Here is a 25,083-nt window from a genome sequence, read left to right on the forward strand (position 1 = left end):
ACTTACAGAAAGGATATCGTTTTTTGTCTAATAGCTTTATGTTTTTAACATCAACGGTCAAAGATTTAATTGTGGCTAGCATTCGTTTACTGTAACCGGGTTGTGAGGACAAAAAATTATAATTATAGGGCAATTTTTTTTTAAAAAAAGTATTACCGTTTTTGCATTTGAAATAAAATAAACTTGAACTGAAAAAATATATCACTCTAAGCTGAATTCGTAGTAGCACTTCTCACTGCGTATAACTGTATATTCAAATTGCTAAATTCTAGTTCGGTGAGCTGGTTTGGTGAGATGAACTGTGTGAAAACCACAGTATACTGATGTGGATTAAAATTCTGATCTATTGCCTATTTTGGTCTTTGGTGTGTGTAATATCCCTGCGTAAGTCGAACTAAGACAATCGACATCAGTGCGTTTGTTTACGGTATGCTCGGTGTTCATGATGTGACAAACTTCGAGAATAGGAAGTGCAGACGGTCGGCGATGATGGTCCAGAATTATTGTTTTTTCCAGGTTAAAACGGTGATTGCTGTCTATGCTGTGTTGAAGAAGTGCTGTTTTCTCCTACAAGTGTGTGCTATTTCGTGAGTGTTGGTGTCTCTAGTGTGTTCCTGGTTTAGGAGTTGTTCCAGTTTGTTAATGTTCGAACGGTGGTTGCTAAGCCTTTTCTTGAGCTGTGTTGTCGTTAGCCCTACATAAGAGGCCTCACAATTGCCACACGGAATACGATTAATCACGTTGTGTTGGTTTTCAGCTGCTAATTTGTCTTTCATATTTGTGAACATAGCTCCTACCGTGCGTTCGTTCCGTGTTGCTAAACTGGTGTTTGGCAAATCTGTTCGAAACAGTTTTGTTAGTCTACTGCAAAGATTCTGAACATAAATCAGTGGCTTATATGTTTTGGGCGAATCTTGCGAGTGTGGTTGGTTGATTGGTAATGATCGTTCGTTGATTCTGTTGATATATCGGTTTCTCAGATGGGTGGGATAGTGGTTAATTTTCAGATGTCTATCGATGATTGTTTTAACTTCCTTTGGTGATAAATTAGTGCTAAAATCTTTCACACGTCGCATAAAGTTAGTGACAACATTATTTTTCATGTGCAATGGGTGGGTAAAGAGAAATAGTGGGTAAAAGAGAAATAATCTAAAAACCGTCCTGATGCCATCGGTTTGGCATACCATTCGGTTTTAACGGTCTGATCAGGCTGTCGAATTAAAACCATATCCAGAAACGGGAGTCTCTTTTTGTTCTCGATTTCGCAGGTGAATTGAATGTTGCTGTTGTACTCGTTGAATGTGGAAAGAACGTCGTTCACTTTGTCCTTCGGAAGGGCCAGGCATAAGTCGTCAACGTATTTCCTCAAGACAGGAATCGGAAAATCCAGTTTAGCAATAACGGAGACTAAAAGCGCTTCCATGACTAAACCGGCAACAGTGGGGGACAAAGGGTTGCCCATTGCTGTTCCGAAGACTTGCCGGAAGTGTTTTCCACGGTATGAAAAATAACTACATTCCAAACAAAATGTGGTTACTTCCAGAAATAGATCCAGATTAATGTTTGTATTCAGCTTAATATCTGTCCAGCGTTCAATGATTGTGTGTGTGACTAGTTCTCGGGGAATGCATGTAAATAGTGATACAACATCGAATGAAACCAAGATATGATCTTCAGGTAGTTGAACGGAGTTGATGAAATGGCAAAAGGAGTAAGAGTCTGATACGTTATAGCGGCTGTTGATCGATGACTGTAGTATGCGGCCAATGAATTTGGATAGCATATATGACGGCGCGTTTATGTTGGGCACAACTGGTCGAAGTGGGAGATTCGGTTTGTGTGATTTGGGGAGTCCGTAAATTCGTGGGCTTTGGGCTGTCTGGGTTGAAAGTTGGTTTGCTGTTTTCTTGTCTATTAGTCCGAGGTTGTGCAGCCTTTTTACAAGGCAGTTGTTCTGCTGTTGGTAACCCGATGTGGGATTCTGTTTGATAGGTTTATATGTATTTTGGTCTGATAGCATTTCGCACATCTTACTGTCGTACTCCTTTTCATACATTACGACTGTCTGTTTACCTTTATCTGAGTTGACAATGATTATATCGGGATGACTTTTGATAAAACGTTTAGTAGTTTTGCATGCATGTTGTAGAAAGCATGATAGCGAGTCTCTTGGATTATCATCAAAACTATGAATAAAATTTTGTATGATATTTACTGCGTCGCATCGCTTGTATTCTCTAATGTTTTTCTCAGGGATGCTCGTAAGAATATTTTCTATGTCAGCGATGATATGATAGAAAGGAATGTCATGTAGCGATGTGTACGGTAGAGCAAACTGTGGACCGAGACTAAGCAGAATTTCGGTTTCCGGTGGTATGGTAACTGTGGTAGCATTATGTATAGCTTTGGCATTGCAGGTAGGTGTTAGTGGGTTGGTGTGGGCCGCAGATACACGAAGGAGCTGCTGAAATTTTTTCTTGGTCTTAGTAGACATGATGCTCAAGTAACTCTTGGAAAACTTCTCTTGAGTATAAAAGAAATTTCTAGACGTGCCACTTGACACTGATTCGGTGATCGATTCCTGCAGCTCAGACAGTTCATGTTCCAGACGTTTAATTTTGTAGAAAGTCTGTTTGATTTCGATGTTCAATAGCGCTTTTTTAAATTTGTTGATGCTCTTCTGTAGGTCCTTTAAGTAGGGACTGTTTTCTTCGAGAAGAGGGTACACGCATTTGAAACTGTTGATTATATGATACGGAAAAATTCCTTGTCGTCGACATCTCAATAGGAAATTTTTACGACTTATCATATTGGCAAGCTTTCTTGTGTTGCTTGCGTAGTGTTTAAAATGACTTTTTGTTCGGTTACCAAATTCATTGTCAATTTTCGAACAGATTTGCCAAACACCAGTTTAGCAACACGGAACGAACGCACGGTAGGAGCTATGTTCACAAATATGAAAGACAAATTAGCAGCTGAAAACCAACACAACGTGATTAATCGTATTCCGTGTGGCAATTGTGAGGCCTCTTATGTAGGGCTAACGACAACACAGCTCAAGAAAAGGCTTAGCAACCACCGTTCGAACATTAACAAACTGGAACAACTCCTAAACCAGGAACACACTAGAGACACCAACACTCACGTAATAGCACACACTTGTAGGAGAAAACAGCACTTCTTCAACACAGCATAGACAGCAATCACCGTTTTAACCTGGAAAAAACAATAATTCTGGACCATCATCGCCGACCGTCTGCACTTCCTATTCTCGAAGTTTGTCACATCATGAACACCGAGCATACCGTAAACAAACGCACTGATGTCGATTGTCTTAGTTCGACTTACGCAGGGATATTACACACACCAAAGACCAAAATAGGCAATAGATCAGAATTTTAATCCACATCAGTATACTGTGGTTTTCACACAGTTCATCTCACCAAACCAGCTCACCGAACTAGAATTTAACAATTTGAATATACAGTTATACGCTGTGAGAAGTGCTACTACGAATTCAGCTTAGAGTGATATATTTTTTCAGTTCAAGTTTATTTTATTTCAAATGCAAAAACGGTAATACTTTTTTTAAAAAAAAATTGCCCTATAATTATAATTTTTTGTCCTCACAACCCGGTTACAGTAAACGAATGCTAGCCACAATTAAATCTTTGACCGTTGATGTTAAAAACATAAAGCTATTAGACAAAAAACGATATCCTTTCTGTAAGTGACTGTTTTCTGATTATTGAATTTTTGTAACAACTTGTATATTTGTAGAATCCTTGAAAAAGATTTTATATTAAATCGAAACGTCGGAAATAGAAAATAAATTTTCGTTTTGATAAGCAGATGACTGGAAAGCCGATATACTCAATTTTACTAAAGCAATTATCAGTCGTAAGTTGTTGAATTTATTTGTTTAAATTTTCATATCATTTTTATATAAGTTCTGTGTTGTTTTTGCATTATTTTCGGGTTGTTTTTATATGATTATATATTATTTTATTTATTATGTTTGTCATTTTAATATTGTTTTGTTGCTTTTTTTGCATTCTTGTATGACTTCACACTAAATTGATACTACTTTGAGTACTTTTAGTGTCAATAGTTTTCAAGCAACTTGTTTCACATTATGTTTATAACATTAAGGTGTCTTCTAACATTGTACGTTTTTTGAGTCATTTTCTATTAGTTTTTTTTTTAATATAAATTTCGTGCTGTTTTTGTACCACTATTTTTGTGTTACAATTTTACCATATTTCGTTCTTTTTGTTGTTTACTTTTTGTATAGTGGAAAATCATTTTTGTGTCTCATTAAATATTAGTTTTTTTCATTATTATTTTCATGTTTTTGTATCAGTTCTGTTCTCGTTTTTCAAATATTTTAAATTTACGTGTTTTTTAGAGATTTTTTGTGATCTTTTTGTGCCATTTTATGGAACTTTTGAGACATTTTTATGATTTATCCACTTCGGATGCTTCTTGCATCTCTTTCGAGACATTTTTATGTTTTATGAATCTTTTTGTTTATATTCATGATATTTTCATGTAATTGTTGTGTAATTTCGATGTAACTTTTTGCATTATTCTAATATTATTTTGTATTATTTTGAAAGTGTTTTGTAGCTTCATTCTCCTTTCGAATCAATTTTGTTTTTTTTCTTTCCTGTTTGATGTCACCTTTGCATCATTTTTCAGTAATTTTTTCCTTATATTTTTATGACTTCTTTGTATTATTCTAGTCTGATTTTTGCACTTTTGTGATTTTTTTATATTCTTTAGACATTTTTCAACTTTATGTTCATTTACATTTTGATATTTTATTATTTTAACAGTTGAGGTTATTCTGTGTTATCTTCGTGCAATTTTCGTGTCACGTTTGAATAATTTTGTATTATGTTATTTTTACGTCATATTTTTTTAAGTTCTTCATCATTTTTGTATTTTTTTGTGTTAATTGGCTAATGTTTTGTTTACTTATTTTATCGCCAATAAAGTTTAAGTTTATTGAGAACTTTAATATTTTTGAGTCACTTTTTGTGCCTTTTTATTAACATCATTTCTCAGCGATTTTGTGCCACTTTTGAGTCATTTGTTAATTAGTTTTGTTTTTTACGTTTCATGGATTCATTTTTTATAACTTTCGTGTCTCTTTACTATCATTTTCTATTTTCTACTGGCATCCTTATGTCATTTTTGTTCTTTCTTAAGGTACATGGAACATGGTGTCAGTCTGGCTACTCCATTTCGTATAGTACTTGTATTTTTTTTTTAGTGTTATTTTTGCGTCGTATTTGAGTCATTTTGCTTCAATTTTATTATGTATTTATTCTTCTTTATCTTCTTAGTCATTTTTTTATTTTTTTTATATTTGTTTGTCTTATTTGAACATCATTTTGTATTGATTGTGTGTCATCTCACATTAATGTCTTTTTAAGTTTATATTTTGGTGTTATCTTTGTGCCTCGTTTGTGTCATTTTCTATCAGCTTGGTTTTTTTGTGTTATTTGTGCCTCTTAAGGTATTTTTTGTCTCATTTAGAATATTTTCTGTCAATTTGAAATTTGGGAAACATGTTGATTAGTGTTACGTAATCTTAGGGGAGCGGGGGAAGTCTTATTAAGATGAAACGATGTTGATGCCACAAATGGCCGACTTCGAGCCACCACTTCGAACTTTCAAAGGTACAAAGCTCGATGATAGTTAGGGTGCAACCTGCGAAAATGCTATTTTAAGTTCGCTGTTGTGAAGCAAACATAAAATAGTGATATTACATGGAATGCTATAACTCTTTCCGAGTCTTGTGCTATTGAAAATTCGAAATATCGGCTCGAAGTTGGCCATTTGTGGCTTAACACTTTTACACTTTAATCGTTACTTATTGTTACAAAAGGGCGGTGGCGGTCTGAAATCTACATACACTAAGGTCGTTTTTTACGCAGGGGATGCCTTCCAAATATGTATGGACCCGCGTAAAAAACGACTTTTTTGAATTGCAAATATAACAAAGGAAACCGTCCTAAAACGTTAAAACCTCGCTTGAATATGATAGTGACCAATCTAGAGACCAAAATGCAATATTTTAAATTTTGAGTATTTACACCAAAAATTGTGAATTTTTTTGAAAACTGATATATGATCACTCGTGGCTTAAAACGGAAAACGTGATTGAAATGAGGTCGATATCTTGTACCGTTTTTGAGCAATGGAGGAAAGCAACCCGCGTAAAAAACGACCTTACTGTATTTAGTGTTACGTAATTTGTGTACGACACCTTCACAATGAAGTTAACAATTTTATTCACAAGTCACTTTTGATAATTCTGTACTAACTATGTGTCTTGGCTTATAATTATGTTTTTTGTACCCTTCTAGTATTTTCGTGTGTCATTTTTGGAAAGTTTTTTGAATCAGTCTTCAGTTAAACCTCTAAAAAGCTTCAATAAGAACTTAAAAAATGTTTATAAAGCTTCATAGTGATTTTTTCGAAGTCCGTCTAAAAACTAATTTGAGCACTAGAGGGTTAATATTGTTTTGAATTGTTTATTTCTAATACAAACTCAACTGAGAAGCATAGAAATCAAGACAAAAAGCCAACAACAGTTATCAACAGGGCCGGATTTGGGTGTTGGGTGGCCCGGGGCAGATTTTTTCGTGGGGCCCTTTTTGTTCACAAAATTTCGACGAAAAATTTTCGCAAATTGTGCTATGCCTTCACATTTCGCTGGAAGATGATGAGCAAAAAAAAGGTCTTCACTTCGTCCTCCCGTCTGATATGCTTTTAAGTGTTTGTGGCTTAGGGCTAGGGGGGGGGGGATCTCGAGTCGGTAGGCCCGGAGCATTTGCCCTTTTGCCCCCCCCCCCTCAAATCCGGGCCTGGTTATCAAGTTATTGTACAAGGAAAAAACCCCTCATTAAATAGAGATCATCAGAGAAGACCACCTTTGCGAAAATTTTCACTGACTGTTATTCGCTTTTGTGTGTGTGTCATTTCTTCGCCAGTCTGGGACATTTTCTGGCACTTGTGTATGTGTGTGTTTCTCCCTTGTTGGAGTTTTGAACAATTCTTGATATTTATTGTGTTTCGTTTATACTTTTTTGGGTAACTTTTGTGGTGAAACCTTTGAGTTATTTTCAAGCCGAATCATGCTTTTTTTGTTTTTGTCATTTTAGAAAAACTTTAGAGACATTTGTGGTAAATTTTGTAATATTTTTTCATAGTTTTTGTTTCATTCTATGTACCTTTAACAATGATCTTTCTTGTGTCATTTTCAAGTAGGTATCACTTTTTAGGTTTTTTTATGGATATTGTTTGTGTCATTGCATCATATATAAACTTGTATTTATTTGTATAACGTTTTTGCATCACTTTTGTGAAGTCCTCGTGGAATATTTCGCAGACATTATTGTAGTATTTTTCTGACACTTTTGATCATTTTAATGATTCTGATTTGTTTTTTCTTGTAATAAAATGTGGTAAAATAAAAAGAAAAAGAGGGTTTACATCACACCACACGGAAAAACAACAATGCTTGAGACAAAAAATTGTCCCAGACAACCACTTTGCGAACAGCGCGATACGCAGGCGAAACGAAGGAAAAATATTTGTTCTTGAAAAATTCAATCCAATGCAGCATGCATTTATTCGAGCAACTCAACTACAGAAGTACACAGCGGCAGTGCCAACCCGACTCGTAGTAACTACATTGAAGGGTCGAGTCGGAATGGAATGCACAAAATAAATAAGAGTGTCAAAAGTTCACTGCCAAGCAACCGTAAAAGAAAAACAGACAATCGTGGATGGAGGTGTGAAAAATAAACCGGCCAAATCTGATTACAAGCGGCGCCTGATGCAATCACGTGCCCCATACATATTATGCACCGATTTGCTGTAAGACTTTGTTGAGGAAATATTCCACGGAAGTACTATTTATCATAGCATTTTACTCGTAAGTCAAACAGGAGATTAAACCGTACCCCCTTCAATTAGCAGTCAATCAATTTGTCCACTATCTACAGGACAAACATTGAAGCAAAAAAAACCCCTCTGTTGTCGCAAATTGTTTTAAACCGTCGTTCGGCTCGCTAGAAGCATTTTCGAATCAGCAACATTTCGTTACCACACACCAACACACCCACATACAGAGCCCAGTCTGCTGATTGGAATCGACGCCCCGGGAAATGTTTATGCTTGAAAAAACATTAACTCGCCATCTCCAATAATTGCCACCCCTCTTCGCCACACTAATCTAATCGAACCCTTTTTTCCACACAACGACCCAAAAGCAAATCAACACTAATGGACATTGATTTTCACCACCTCCTCTCGTCGCGTGCGGTTCACTTTCCTCCGCCCTATTGTCCCCCGCCCTTTTTAATGGCCGAGTAAGGCAAAAACGAAAAAAAAAAAAGAATTGACGAAGATAACAGCCAACACAAGCGATACCGTGTCGCACTTTCCATACGAACCTGCTAAACTATTAACTGATGTCTATCAACCCAAAACAAAGAATAAACTACTCACTCTTTCCGTATCCGATTTGAGGCAGTAGGTCAGTCCGGGGCGTGGTGCAATTAACGCCGTTCCGTTTCTTCGTCGCGTTGGTGATGATGGGTTTCTCCATGTTGGCAAAGGTGAACGCACACACGAGGGCTTCCTTGAGATTCGGCAGATTCTCGATCATCAGCTCGAGGGTGCGGGCCGTCGTCCGCTGCAGCTGACTGGGACTAACGCTGGTGATCGTCGTACACTTGCCAGACTTGTAGCTCAGCCAGGACAGGGGATCCTTAAAGTTTTCTTGACACTCGCTCTTCGGACTACACTTATTCTCTAGGGAACACCATCCGCAGAAGGGGTCCTTCGCGGATAGACATGCAACACACGTGGTATACACCGAACAATCATAGACCTTAATCTTAAATAGTTTATACTTTGACATCAAGTACAGATCATATTTTACACTGTCCAGCGACATGTCGGGGAGGATTTGGGTGCCGACGTCGACGTTCATCAGGGCGTACTGCTGGGCCGAACTGGACGATTCGATGACGACCTTTTTCAGCTGCCCCGTTAGGGTGCCAATGAAGACGACGGTAAAGTTGGAGGTGGTTGTCACTGCGATCGAGGTCATTTTCAGCTCCGACAGCAGGACGGGAATGGAGGCGATCGATTGTTCACCCCCGAGCGGGGAGTTCACATCAAGACCGCAGAAATCTTCGCTAATGGTTTGCAGCTTCGTTGGTACGCAGTTCATGTTGACGGAAATGTAGTCCAGCCCGCGCTGACCCTGTCCGTTGAAGCAGGACTTGATGTTCTGCATGAACTTTCGGCGGATTGCTTTCAACGAGTAAACGCACAGGGCGGATTTGTTGACATTTTTCGAGTCGTTGCTTTCCGAGAAGACTGCGAAGAGGACATCATCTTCGGTGGTGATGCCAAGATTTTCTGCCAAATCGGGACCCGGTTTCCCCACGTGTGCCGCATTGACGATGTTGAATTTGGTGCTTTCGCTGATGCAATCCACCGGGATTTCCGTGTACGAGTAGTAATTGGAGTCATCCTGACAGATGCGCACTAGCTTGGTGACCAGTTCTTTTGGGGTATTATGGGCACTGCTCTTGTACTGCGTCGTGAGGAAGTACGAGAATCGCTCGGAGCTAAAACCGTACACGTAGTTGATGAGGAATGATTCGCGAGCGAACGAATTGACAAAGATACGTGTACCGGTCGTCACGGCGGACGACGCGATCTGGAAGAACTTATCCCGCGCCAAGCTTCTCGACGCAACGGCGGGTATTTCGCTCCGATAGGGTGAGTTCCCGGTGAAGGTTACCCCCACGTACAGAACGTTGTTCTCCGATGGCACGGGTGGACCGGGGGCAATGAATGCCACCGTACTGGCATTCGCGACGTTGGCGACCACCGCATCCACCCCCCGGAACACGATGTTGCTGATGTTCTGCAGCGATCGAATGTGACAGATGCCCTGAAACAGGGACCCACACTCGATCAGATTGTTCGCCGAGTGATCGATCAGGAGCACCTTGTTCCAGTTGTCCGTCAGTACCCGCCGGATGTGCGCCGGGCAATCCTGGATGGAACACTCGTTCGAATCATTTTGGGGCCCGGTCGTTACCGCTTCGACGATGTTCAGGTCGGGCGAAATCTGATACAGTTTATTGACGGCGCCAACATAGACCTGTAAATCAAAGCGAGAGGAAATACGAAACGATTAGCACATACTGAAAGGCGGGGTGGTGGGTGAGGAATAAGGAATGAAATTATTCTAAATGTTCTCGTTCTCACTAATATCCGTTTTCAACCTTTTCCCGCCCACCCGAGAGTTATTTCGTTTGGAGAAATGTTCACACTCCTTTGGTTCCGGCTTGCGGGTAGCATATCCGTGCCTAAGGGGGAGGGTTTCAGACATCCACTTTTTATAAGAAACTTGAGGAATAATTAACCAGGCCGAGTTAAAAATTACTTATGTTTATTTTTATGCTGTTCGTGTCAATTGTACACTATTTCTTTGTCTTTTTTGTATTATTACGAATAGGGTAGATGAGCCAGTAGATAGGAGGCTGGCATCACGGCTAACTAATAATACGTGCCCCGAAAGCTATCCGTTTAAGTTATTAATTTATAAGTGAATTAAGTGGCCAAACTTGTTAAAAAGTGTCAAGTTGTGATCTGTGATGCTTTGTCTAAGTGAGAAAAGTGAAGGTTTTGTGAAAAACACAGTGTTCTTTGCGTGAAAATAGTATTTTTTCCTCGAATTGCAATTGAAAATTGTAAGGCCAGCTAAGTTGCGTGAGTGTGAGTGCCTACTTTGTGCGTCGCGCTAACTAGCGGTTCGTTATTAACATGCGAAAATGGAATGCATGGCGGTGTGAGCGAAGAGAACAATAATATCTGGCGAGAGAGCGAAGAGATTAGTGTTGCGCTGTGCTTGTCGGCGTTTGTTTCGCTGGCATAGGCATAACCAAAATAAAACAGATGAGTATAAGTTTTTGTATCAAACATTTTAAGAATGCATAGGCTCTGTGTGTAGTGGTTTTTAGCGGGTTTAGGACTTTGCCAGAAGTGTAAATGTGTTATCTGTTGGGTGCACAAAGTGTGGTAGCTTTTCGGTTGCGGGTGGAGTTTTTTTTATATTTACAAACCAGATTGTACGGTGCACTCTCACAGGTCAAAATTGGCAGTTTTACAATATAGTTTCAAAATTTATCATTCGAGCATGACAATGCGGCATGCGATTGATGCATCGTCTACAGTTGTGAGTCCTGGCAGGGCGGTGACATTTTATTCAGTTCTATGTTCTTGTTTTATGATTTTCCTAGCTTTTGGACAAATGTTGATATACATAAGTCACTTTTATTTAATTATGTTGAAATCGTTTTGGACGTGAAAATAGTTCACGACAACTGAACTTTGATTGCAATTATTTTGGCATTTTAATAATAAACTTGGAACTCTGTTTTGTTTAATATGCTTATTTGCCTTTTTTTAAGTTTTTGGGCTATGAATGCATGGAACTTTGTCAGTTTTCATATTCAGTAGGTGTCTTTTGTGCGAAACGTCGTGTCGCGTATGCGTCGGTAGGAGAAAATGGAGCGGTCGTCCATAATGCCCCGGTGAAACGCATCATTGGCCCGGGTGAGTTTTGTTTATCTAGGGGTTTCCGGAGTGCAGTGGGCACGCTATTGTTTACTTCGGGGAGGTCAGCTCAGTTTCGCGCACGTTATTTTGACAGCGCTCAGTGTAACTATCTTAATACAGCGGTTTCGGAGCTCAATGACCATTACATCGTTTAATGCTTGGGTGTGCCTTGTGGGTTTCTTTTACTCGCTCTAACGGTTCTTTGAGCTGGTACCAGTAGTTTGCGTTCGGCGTGCGGTGCGTTTTACGAAATTCATTCGTTTCGAGGTAAATTTTAATAGTTCACGGGATGAAACGCGAAGTTTGGTGTAATACAGACTGTTAACGATTGGTTGCCGATGATACCTAGAAACTTCGATTCTCCTATATGCCGATACAGCGATCGTGATGCGGTTCTATTTATATCGTCTTCTGATGGCCGGTTGCGCAGAGACCGAGAAATATCCACATCGGGCGCGAATTTGTGTAGAAAAGATCGCACCATCAACCTCGATGGATCCAGATCAATTCCTTCCCACTAACACTAATTCCTTCCTTTGATACTTGTGGATGATGCAGAGGATTCCTCGGTCTCTAGTAGCAACAAGTATTAAACTAACACTCCCGATATCCCTTCCTCTATTGATCTGCATTGGGCGTGGCCAGCTACGTTATTGACCAGTGAAAAGAAAAATCACCAGGAATTGTACACTGAAAATGGCTTGCTACTCCTAGGCACCATTTTGACGGTTCTTTGTGCAATTTCAGCTGGTTCTGGTCAATCGCGGGCAACACACGGGCGATCAAATATGCTATGCTATGCTATGCTATTACGAATAGGGTAGATGAGCCAGTAATAGTGGTATACCAGCATTTAGCGATATTAAGGCATTTTCCGGGATAATTATATATTATCAGATGATTTTTATTGATTCTGTGGAAATATGTCTACGATTTTGTAAACTATATTGGTTTGGAATCTTATTTAAACTCTTTGTATTTATTAATTCATTCAAGAGTGAAAAAAACAGCAAGTTTCTCACGAAATTTGTAACGTAACAGTGAAATTTCGTAGCTTGAAATATCAATGTAAATACGATTTCTGTGGCAACAGTCTTTGTAGAACTGTTCTTAACTATTTTTCTTACCATAATCAATCAAAAAATCACAAATAATCATCAAAATACTGAATAAATTGAAACTCCACTATATTTTAGTACCCCTGTTCCAGTAATAGTGGTAGTGCTCCAGCTAATATTTGAGGTTAGGTTTAGCTCAGCCGATATGAAAAAACTGTGGTGCGCGAACTACTTTCCTGTGCAAATCTGATTCTGGTTCACACAATACAGTCCAGTTACCGTTATTCTTACATTTTGACATTATAGGTAAGTTTCTATTTCACCTTACACCAGTGGTAGTTACCACCGAAATGCAAGGATATATAACAGAGAAAAGAGATGACAGAACAGCTGAAAGTTGATGAGATGCAAAAGGACAAACTTGAGCTTCCTTAATCTTTAAGGCTTTCCAAGCGCTAATGTGATACAGTACAGTGATTATTTACTGCTCATTTTCTCTGATTTGGACTATTTAAACAATTATTACAAGACCTGTTTTTCTTTTATATTTTCATTATAACATTTGATTGTTTTATTCATACAAGCGCTCGTGAAGTATCTTTTGATTTGAAGAACAAAATTGAGCAGACACAAAAATCAAAAGTAGAGTTGGGTGAAACTACCGGAAAAGATCCTTCTAGCATTGCGAAGCATCATCTGGGGCAAACGATGTAGTTATTTTTATCTCACAACTTTTTTACCATTAAACTCAACTCAAAACGAATAATTATCACAGCTCATGCTAGACGATTGCCCACGGTGGAAGAAGAGGTTTGGAATGCTACCTTAGAGCATGAATGTTATGTAGTGGTAAGTGTTTCCTACGTAAAATTTTTCAAGAAATAAGATGAAACCATCAAATTTCAAATAAAATTAGCTGCATTTGCCGAAAAATGCAAATTTAGTTTTAAAATACAAAAATAATCTATCTGGCAACACTTCCGGTCAAAAATAATATTTTTTCTGGACTCGTTGGTTTATTTGCTTCCAAATTCACCTATCACTATTTCCCGGGTGTCTTACGTCTATAAATTAAAAAAAAAAATTAATTACGAAGTTTACAACTTTTTTCGTAAAAATGTTATATCTTGAGATTGGATCGGGATGATAGTTGTTTCTTATGTAAAATTTTCCAAGGAACACGATGAAATTATCAAATTCAAAATAAAAATGGCTGCATTTGCCAAAAAATGCAAATTTAATTTTCAAATACAAAAATAATTTATCTGGCAACACTTCCGGTCAAATTTTTTATTTTTTCTGGATTCCTTGGCTTATTTTTTTCAAAAATCATCTATCATCATTTTTCGGACATCTCACATCTATAAATTGTAAGAAAAAGAAAAAAGAGATTTTGAACAAAAAATGCGTGACTTTGCAATAAACAGGGGGGTCCCACAGAGCGGGGAGTATTCCAATCGACACCAAATTAGGGATTTTTCCAAAGTGATAGTACATGAATAATTCTCCCAACTTTGAGCAAAATCTGTGATGGTCGTGACCCAAATGAAAACAACAAAAAGCGTGTTACAAAAATGACTAAGAATCGCAAAAATTTTGGCACAGAATATAATAACGAAAAAAATGTTCTGAAATGGCATAAAAATTATGCGAATATTATTGAAAAATAAAATACAAAAGACACACTATGACATAAAAAAGGCAAAAAATGACACCATAATCATACAAAAATGAAACCACAAAAACATACGACGAAATACACAAAAATGATATAAGAACGCCTAAGGTTGATTTAAGATTGAAACCAGAATCATACCATAATGATGGCAAAATTACACGCAAATAACATCAAAATAATGCTAAAATGATAAAAAAAGAACATAAAAATAGCCCACAAATTGCCCATGATTAACTAGCAAAAGGCACAAAAATGACTTAAAACAAATTGAAATTTTCGCAGAGACAATATCAATAAAAAATAACACAGAACTAAAACGACGCAAGAATGACAAAAAAATGTCACACAATAACTTTGGCCTCACAAATCACACAAAACTTTTTTGCCTTTCTCCTAGAAAGGTATAGCAATCACTGAAAAAACTAAAGGTATAAAAGTGCTCAAAAGGGCCGAATGTCGTATATCACTCGACTCAGTTCAACGCTCTGAGCATTTTCTGTATGTGTGTGTGTGTGTAACGCTCTCCCAATCTCACTCGATTTTCTCAGAGATGGCTGGACCGATTTTCATGAAATTAATTGCAAATGAAAGGTCTATTTGCCCCATAAGACCCTATTGAATTTTATTGTAATCGGATTTCTAGTTTAGAGGTTATGTATCAAAATGTAAAAATCACGAAACATCAATATCTCTAAAACTACACAACCGATTTAAGCAAAATTAATTTCGAATGAACGGGCTACCTGAAAAACCCTTAACTTTTGAATTTCAATAAGATTGAACATGTGGTTCAAAAGTTATGGAAAGAAACGTGTTCTCGAGACTGTTTAATCTCACTCACTTTTCTCAGAGATGGCTGAACCGATTTTCACAAAATTAGTGTCAAATTAATGGTCCAGCTGCCTCTATTACCCCTATTGAATTTAACTGTAATCGGACTGTAACTTCGTCTGTAATGTATCGAAATGTGAAAATCACGAAACTTCATTATCTCAGAAACTACACAACCGATTTGAACAATATTAATATCAGATGAATGGGCTAGTTAAGGGTTAACTGATGAATTATGATTGAACAAGTGGTTTCATAATTCGGCTGCTCTATACGTTCCCATTTCATTCGATTATAATCGAACTTAAGCAACCGTTATATATAAAATTGTTAAAACAACGAGTCTATCATCTCAAAGATTACACGACTTATTCAACATAACTAGCGTCATACGAATGAGTTATCTCTTAAACTTACAAAGAACTAACTTCACAATAACTTGATATGTGGATCAAAAGTTATGGAACGAAAAAAAAAATTCAAAGACTATTCAAAACTATACCTGCTTTGATCAATATACGTGGACTCAACATAATTTAAATGTGGTTTCGTACTATTTGAACGTTCCCGGTATCGCTCGTGATGAAATTGTTCGAAATTAAGTCATTTCTCTTATTTCGCTATTTCTTAAGCACTAACATTACGTCAAATTTTATATTTTATACTTCTATTACAACATCAATATTTTAGAACCCAAAGAGCGTATATACTTTTATTGGATTGAAGCGTCCATGTAAATCTATTTCTACAAATAATAAATTTGAATGAGAAAGGCTGGGTCTGACCGCTAGGTGGATTAATTTAGGTTTTTTTTAAAAAAATTTTATATGAATATCAACACATTAAAAAAAGTCAATAAATAACATAGGAAACGAATGAAGGAACCTATAAATTGTGTGTGAAGAGAGCAAAAATGTCAGAAAAATTATATGAAACAAAAGTAACTTATAAATGGCATGAAAATGTCCCAAAAATGGCGTAAAAATTGCATGAATATGACACAAAAATAACATGGACCAAAAATACAAAAAAAAATGATCCACAAAATACATACAAATGTCACAAAAATGCATAAAACTGGCACTCCAAAGAGATCAAAATTACACAAAATAATACATATATTGTAAAATAATGACAGAAAAATTATGTGAAAAGGACCCAATTGAACACAATAACTCAAAAATGAGTTAGAGACGGCACAAAATGACATAATATTGATTTAAAACTAACATCGAAATAATACAAAAATCAAGAAAAATTTACTAAAATACACGCAGACGTGAAATCGACAAAAAATAGAACAAAAATAGAACGAATAGGATGCAAGAATGACACGAAAACATAACAAAAATTACACACAATAACCTAAAAATAACATGAAATTGTCTTACAAATTCGAGGTTGACTGTAGAGGGTACCAAAACACTAAGGTCGCTTTTTACGCGTTTTTTTCACGTGTTTTTTTTACGCGGATTCCGGAATTTATGCGTTTTTCACGCGGACTCCGGAAATTATCCGTTTTTTTTACGCGGATTCCGCAATTTACGCGGTTTTTTAACACGGTTTCTTTTTACGCGGCACGGCATCCCCCGCGTAAAAAGTCACTTTAGTGTAATTGGGTTTTGGCTTTGATGTCATAAATCTCTTAAATCAGCACGAAATGGTTGATATTCGTCCCAACGTTTCTGCGCTTAGTGATACCTTCATCAGGGGAAAATTAATAATGTTCGTACTACGTCAAATGGTGTTATCACTGAATTAAGCTTCGATTAGCTTTATTCTGGATTCGACTGAAATTTAATAAGCTGTGGATTAAATTTGGATTAGATTCGTGGTGGATTTATATTAAATTTCATTTGGAGACAGAAAATTTAAGAAGAAATTTACAAACAAATCAACAGAATTTGAAGTCAAAAAGAAAATACATTACAGTACAATACTGTTAAAAACTTTCAAGAAAAACTAAAATCATATAAAAAAAAACTCTAAAATAAAGTTAATAGCCAAAAAATCAAATACTTAGGCGCTACCAAAGCTGGTGCTGTAATAATAACTTGTTCGATTTGGGATACTATAAAATTTCAATTGTATCCAGATAAAATTGGATTTTCATAAAATTTAGCCTGGATTTTGAATTGAATTGGATTACATCTAGAAGTGGGTTGCATTTGAATTTTGAATGGATTTAAATTTCATTTAATTGATCGGATTTGAAGAGATTTTGAATTGGATATGGAAGAGTTTAACCAAATTCATCAAACCAGGCTCGTTACTCTCCTCTATATGTGAAAAGAGCAGAGGTAATTTCCACCGCTCACTTGTTGCCCAGCATTCCAGCGGCTGTGTGAAGCAGTTTTTTGCATTACACTTTTTTTCTTCTGCTTTGTGCTGCATTTCTGCCGCTCGCAGAAAAATTAACACATTTGCTACTCACACTACTCAGTGGGCTTAGTTTTAGCACTTTTCATCCTAGCTCAATGGTGTGTTCAGAACAATTGTTAGTATAAATGACCTGCGTAGCTTAAAATTGTCGAAAGTTACAAAAAGTTACCTAAATTAGAAAAAAAAATGTGTTAAGAAATAGAGTAATAGTTTTTTCTGACAAAGCTGTAAGATATGAAACTCTACTGAACAAACAAAAGTTTTATCTTCATTGGGTACAAAGTTATAAAGTTACATGGAAGTTATTTTAAGTTTAGTTTTTTGTACCTAACTTTGTTAGTCGCATTTCACAAGAAAATGTTGTTTGAAGTAACTATTAGGGCACACAAAACACACATTTTTAGCAAAGACCGCTCATCTCTAAGACTTTTAGTTTATATTCTCGATAAATTCAAGAGCGTATAGGGTAAAAAGTAAGTGGATTGAGATAAGATAAGCTATATGTTTAAACTTTGTAAGGAAAAATCCTGGAGATGTGTGGTCTTCGTCAAAAACGTGTATTTTGTATGGCCAAATATTTTTTTTAGAACAAGGTTTTCTTGTAAAACGCAACTAACAAAAGCTAAGTACAAAAAACTTAATTTCAAGTAACTTTCATATAATATACATTATAACTTTGTACCCAATGAATAGACTGAGCAGGTTTTCTCGGAGGGAAACGAATGGAAAGCTCAATATTTGAAAATCTTTATTGGCTAAAGCATACAAACAATTAATCATTGCTTTGATGAACCTGCTCCATTCTGTACAATACTGAGGATTGGAAGAAATTTTACGCAGTAAATTTTTAACAATAAAATCGTAAAAATCCACAGGTTATGTTCCGTTCGCGATTGCTCAAAGACACAAAAAAACTTATAGCAAAGCTTTATTTAAAAAAAATTAAAACAGTCAAAATAACGGTAAAAATGGTAAAAACAGGACGAGTAAAAATGGTCCAAAAATGTTACTGTCCCGTTCAAACCGGTAAATGCCTTTTTTCACTGCACCAGTGAAAATAGGCATTTTGTTTGTTCAGCAAAATTTCATATTTTTAAACCTTCTACAATTTTGTCAAGTGAACTATTTCTCTAACTCCTAACACAAAAGAGGTGAGCCTTTTTTTTTAATTTTGAATACAGTGAACTTTTCATAATTTTCGACAATTTGAAATTATGCGGGTCATCAATACAAACAATTGTTCCGAAGACACCATTAAGCTAGGATATAGGTAGAAACGTCCACTTTTTGCCTTATTGGACCACTTTGCACAGCTGAGCGAAACAAGAGTGGTGAATCACTCTTATGAGAATACACTGAAGTAAACCGCGCACTGCTGAGATAAATTGGAAAGCATGTTTTTTTTTTAGTTTCGAGATGCAAAGGAAACAACGCAATCTACTTTCCTACCTAGATGCTCCCGTCATGTGATATATGCTTAAGAGACACACAGTAAAACCACATTATTGAGGCTTGTTGTATAGTTATTGTGCGTAATGTCTTTTCGTGTGGAAAGCACACACCAGTTTATTATCGCCTGGGAGAGATATTTCTGATTCCACCGTGGTGTTTTTGCAAGCTTCTCAGTTACACACGATTCGCTGCTCTCATCAAGCAAATGCGTCACTTTACCCACCAGTGTCAGAGCAGTTGTTTTCGCAGTGAAAGATATTCTCCTACACGCTAATGATTCTCTGAGCAGAAACGACAAGCCTGCATCAGACAACAAAAAAGAAAATATCAGCGTGTTGAAAAACAAAATGTGATTGGGCGAGTGTTCCAAAACTTAAACCAAAAACTGAAATTTGAACAATAAGGAAACTGTAAATAGAAAACCACATGAGCATCACATCCGGCCTAACCAAATTTGTTGGCGAAGATTGGGATTGGAAGGGAATTCACTAATATCATAAGAGTATTAAGATTAAAAAAATCTAAGGTACTAATGAGTTGGTATAACCTTCCTACTGAAAAAACGAAAAATCAATAAAGAAAAGTCAAAAGAACTCACTGCACTGGAATAATGTTTTAACTATGATTAGAAAAACAATAACAAATGCAAACTGTGGAAATCGAAAGAAAATGTACTAACTACTGAGAAGTGAATGCTAAGAATTACATGAAAAAATCACAGGAGGGTTGTGTGCAAATCCACGACCGCGAGGATGAAGTAGAATACTTTTACAAGAAAGAAAAGCCGGTTGTGTGTCAGTCATTTTTTAATTTGTTGTTCAATTCAATATCGGATAAGATACCGATCACATCTTAGCGTTATCACTGACAGTTCGAATAAAGTAACTAGACGGCTTATGTGTAGTCAAATTAAATCAACATTTTTAATTGAATGCATTTACTAGTGCCTGCTTTCGCACAAAGACAACATTTCACTAAAGTGCCTCACTATCGATGCTAAACCCGCTGCAACTGCTACGCTATCCGTAGCCATGCCAATATTTTAGCCGCTATACGCTGGTATTGGTATCCGCTGTCCCTGCATCAGCTGGCCCAGCTGCTATCGATGCTGAGATCCGCTGCAACTAGTGCACTATCCATTGCTATGCCACAGCTGTGGCCGCTATCCGCCTGGTATCCACTGCACTGCTACTGCTGCTGCTAAGGGAAGACTGCTGTTGTCGCTGTCTAGAACTATTATGAGCGGCTTCGACTGAAACAGGCTCTTATATAGGGATGAAAAACCTATCGATAGTAGTAGGAAATCATCGATAACTATCGACAGCCATTTCAGTTGATAATTCCCATTCTTACTCTTATACAGACAAATAGCAAATTCAAAATGGCAAGTTCTATGATTCTGTCGACCGTGCTTGGGAAGCAATCAAACCAATCAGATCAGTCGAATTTCGCGCTTCAACAAGGATTGACCATTCTCAATAATATAGTTGCTTGTCATGATTTGGACTTGATAATTTTTGAATTTTGATTATGCGAAAAATTAATTTTTATGCTGATAATGAAAGCTTTTCGGATGTTGTGCTCATGACTGAAGGAAAAGATAATTCAGGACGTTCTGAGACACGGAGATGAAGCCAAATATATATCTGTTCCAAATTTCTTGAAAGTGTAAATTGGTTCAAGAAAAAATATTAACTCTTCAATTAGGTTTTTATTTCATCCTGAAAAGGACAATTTGTTGTTTAATTCAATGTCTGATAAGATGCCGATCACATCTTTGCGTTATCACTGGCAGTGCGAATAAAGTATTCCTTGGGGGAAAATAAACACTGAAAAGCTTTCCAGAACGTTTTTTTTTTTTCATTGGATGCATTTTCTGGTGTGTCTGCTATCGCTCAGAGACAGCATTTCACTAAAATGCCACACTGCATCAGCTGGACCTGCTTATATAGATGCTGAGACCAACGTCAACCGCTGTGCTATCCCCGTTGCCACAGTAGTGGACGCTTCCGTTGCCATTGGTATCCGCTGTCCTACATCACCTGGTCCTGCTATCGATGCTGAGACGCGCTCCGCTATCCGTTGCCATACCACAGCTGTGGCCGTTATCCGCTGCATTGCTACTACTGCTGCTAAGGGAGGACTGCTGTTGTTGCAGTCTAGAATTATAATGAGCGGCTTCGGGTGAAACAGGCTCTTATATAGGCCAAATAGCACATTTCAAATGGCAAGGTCTATGATTCTGTCGACCGTGCTTGGGAAGCAATCATATAACGACCAATCAGAGGCCGAAGTTTTCGTTTTGACAAGGCTTGACTATTTTCAATAGTACAATAGTTTGAAAAATAAAATTAGAATTATCTGCATTTGGGAAGAATCTTAGAAGATTTTCCAAGCTATTGCTGCAAGAACGAAGGAAATCCATCGAATTCCAACCGATTTATTAGCATTTGAAATTGGACATATTTCTCACTTTTTTCGGTTTTAGATTTTCATTTCACATCCCTATGTAGCCGAACTTCCTGAGAGAAGTATTCTACTTCAAAATGGGTGTTAATAGGGATTGCGTTTGGCAAATTTTCGGATTGGATTTAAACTGGATATGGATTGGAGTTATATTGGGATTGAATCGGATTTAATTTGGACAGAATTTAGAGTGGATTTTGTTTGGATTTTGATTAAAAGTTAAATGGATTTCTGATATTTAAATTGGATTTGGTTTGAATTTGGATTAGATTTGGATTGGATTAGGAATGAATTTTGATTGACTTTTATTTGAATTGGGTTCAGATTCCAAATCCAAACTAGCCTAAAGTTTCGGGTTGTATTTGGATTGGATTTAAATTCGGCATTGGAACTTAATTTGGATTGGATTGATCTTGAATAATGATTGATTCCCAAATTAGCGTCGGTTTGAATTTAGAATGGTTTCAAATTAGACTTGAATTAGATTTGTATTGGATTTCTTTTGGATTTGCTGAATTTGGAATAAATTTAGATTGGGTTTGGATTGCATCTGGATCAATTTGAATAAAATTTAGATTTGACATGGATTGGATTTGAATTGAATTTTGATTGGATTTACGTTGAAAGTGATTTGGATTTCAATTAAATTGGGCAGACCCTAAAATTTTTTTTTGTCATATGCGTTGTCTGCGTTGGATGCCGCATTAGATAAAAAATAGTGGTAGAGTCGGTAGGCATCATTAAAGCTAGTAGCCATAAACTGGATTGGCTCGTTGCTATCCTATTCCATGCGACGGCGTCAGATGACAGGAAATTCCGCTGTCGTAGAATTCTTTCAGATGCGTATAGGTTAAGTTAGGATTTAAAAAAAAGCGTTTGATATCTTGAATCATGACCTGTTGCTGCGCAAACTCGCCATCTTTGGTATTCGTGGAGCTGCGAATTACTTATTGCGTAGCTACCTATCGGCTCGATCCCAATTTGTGTCTGCTCATGGTGGCGCAAAGCTCTACTTTGCAGTTAATTGTTGGTGTTCCCCAGGGGAGCAACATTGGGCCTTCACTGTTTTCGATATATGTCAACGATCTACCGGCCATCGGTTTGAAAAGTGTTATCAGGCTGTTTGCAGACGACAAGCCAGCGTTTTATGAAGGTGATACTCAAGAAAATATTAAAGCCCATGTTGAGCTGCGTGAGTATTTTAGAACGAATCTGTTATCACCAAATCTGCTGAAGACATGTTTCCTGGTGTTTCACTCTAAACATAAAAAAAAACGATCCAGCATGTTTAGCTGTAGATGGAGAAGAAATACCGTGGATCGATTCAAGTTTCTCGGCCTTGTGATGTTTGAGAAAAGTTTGCGAATTCGTTCTACCAAAAGCTCTATAAAAGCTGTACTATTCCTTTTTTCACGCAAACTTTCAGCACCTTGCGCTTATGTGGGGTTCGGCCACGATCAAAAGGCCCAAAAGAATTCAAGTTCTTCAAAACCGTTGCTTAAAGTCGATATACAAACTACCTCGATTATATCCGACACTCTCACTTTTTTTTTTTTTTCAGATAACCGATTCACAATTTTACCTGCCCTGGGATTGTATCATCAGCAACTACTGGTTTGCACACACGTCGTAAGGACTGGTTGCTATATTATCTCCACAGTAAACATAATCATAACACGAGACAGGCTCATCACATCGCGGTGCAAAGACCGCGCAATAATTATGGGAAGAAGAGAATAGCGTTCGTAAGCTCAATTCTTTACAACAACGAACCGGATGATTTCAAAAGCATCGAAAATGTGTTCCTATTCAAATTGAAAATTAAGCAGTTTATAGTTGTTGAAAAGTATTAAGTATAAGGTATTCACCTATAGAAAGATAACTAGCAATTAAGGTTAAAGTAACCCCGTTAAACAGCCAGAGGCTCACTGGGGAAGCATATAGATTATGGTGTTTTTGTCGTGATTATTTCAAGGCTTAAGCTCAGGCAAAAAACGTACCTAACCCCCAGAGTTGTAACTGGAATGTCTGTGTCTTACACTAATGTATTACTTAGAAGGATAATAAAAAATAACTGTGCCAGAATTTATCATTCGATCATCATCGTTATTAAAAATGGAAAACAGAAGTGGACCGAGGTTACTTCCTAGTGGTACACCTGACCTATCGGAGAAGCTTTGTGGGTAATGTGATTGCGTGTTGGAAGAATCTATACTATGTCTCGTTGTTCGTAAGGGTTCAAGATGCTCCAGCCTCCTCGGTAAGATTTCCCATGGAAGAATTACAGATCCTGATGTAATTCTCGAAATTTGATTATAGGTGGTTTGAAAAGAATTGGTAAGATCGAGACCAAGCGAGTAATGATTTCCTTGAGCTTCGCTATATAAGTCGAGGTCCCTCTTTCTAGTCTGAATGTCCTTTGGTGATGTCAATTGCTCGAAAATATTTCTGAATGCTGAGTTCACATCCAGACTAGGGTTTGGACATGTTTTCGGATCCCGTTCCCAATCACTGGCAGTCAGGTTTGCGTCTGATGGAGAGTTAGCATTAGTGGCGAAAACGAAAGCTCGATAAATGAAATCCGCGAGATGCTCGGCGATTTCTATAGGATCTTGTACATATTTGCTTTCGATATGAAGTCCCCTTTGTTCCGTTCTGTCGATTAAAATTGCTCCATGATACGTTTACGCGGATGGTAGGGTTGAAGTTATTGCAGAAGTTGTTCCATGCTGATGCGATGAATTTTCTTGCAGCGGTACGAGCTTCTTGAAACGCTTTCTCCGTTTCTTCTCAGAATGTAGTTGAGTTTGAGAGTCCGAAGGGGCTTTGCTTTGATTGAACACTCTTTTTGACTATTTCTGCCCCCTAGTTTTCAAACCTTTTTTGGAGTTCTTGGAATTACAATGTTCCCAAACTGTTCCACGCAAATCTCCGAGTTAGGTGAAAGTAAATTTTTTACCCTTCTTTGGATTTAGATTTGGATTTATAGGGATGTTTGATTTGATTTGGACTATTTTTGACAACATTTGGAAAGAATTTTGATTGTATATCATAACAAATTACAAGAAATAGTTTCTAAACAGTAAATATAGTAAATTTGAAATATCAAAAAGTTGAAAGGTTTTTTGTTTTTTTTCCTTTTTTTTAAGGGAACATTCACGTAGCATTTGAGAGGGGAGAGAGGGGTTTGCAGTTTTGTGACGAAATGTGACGAGGGGGAGAGTGGGGGTTCAAGCCAAGCTACGTAACAAACATGAAACTAAGAAAAAAAATTGGATTTTTTCTAGTTGTTTTTTTATCACTGTTTTGTCTGTTTAGGGTCATTTTTTTTTTACTTGTCTTTTCTTGTTCATTTATACCTCACGGTATGTTTCGGATAATAAAACTTACAAAAAAAATATCATGTGGGGGGTGTTGTTGTAAAGCTACGTAATTATCTAGAGGGGGGGTTCTGACTTTGTGACGAAATGCTACGATGGGGGAGGAGGGGGTAAAAAAAACCTAAAAAAGCTACGTCATTTATGGATGTTCCCTTGAAGGAAAATTGCTTTTGCA

General features: G+C 37.1%; 1 protein-coding gene across 3 annotated transcripts in view; it reads right to left on the reverse strand.

Annotated features, from left to right (window-relative positions):
* Nucleotides 1–25,083, reverse strand: part of LOC129723224 (plexin-A4) — a 150,994-nt gene that overhangs the window by 22,128 nt on the left and 103,783 nt on the right. For all 3 annotated transcript variants that reach the window (XM_055677307.1, XM_055677299.1, XM_055677316.1), the window contains one exon: nt 8,527–10,201. In XM_055677307.1, the coding sequence (XP_055533282.1) occupies nt 8,527–10,201 (1,675 nt within the window). The remainder of the gene's footprint in view (nt 1–8,526; nt 10,202–25,083) is intronic.

Source organism: Wyeomyia smithii, chromosome 1 (genome assembly GCF_029784165.1).
Source record: "Wyeomyia smithii strain HCP4-BCI-WySm-NY-G18 chromosome 1, ASM2978416v1, whole genome shotgun sequence".
NCBI lineage: Eukaryota > Metazoa > Arthropoda > Insecta > Diptera > Culicidae > Wyeomyia > Wyeomyia smithii.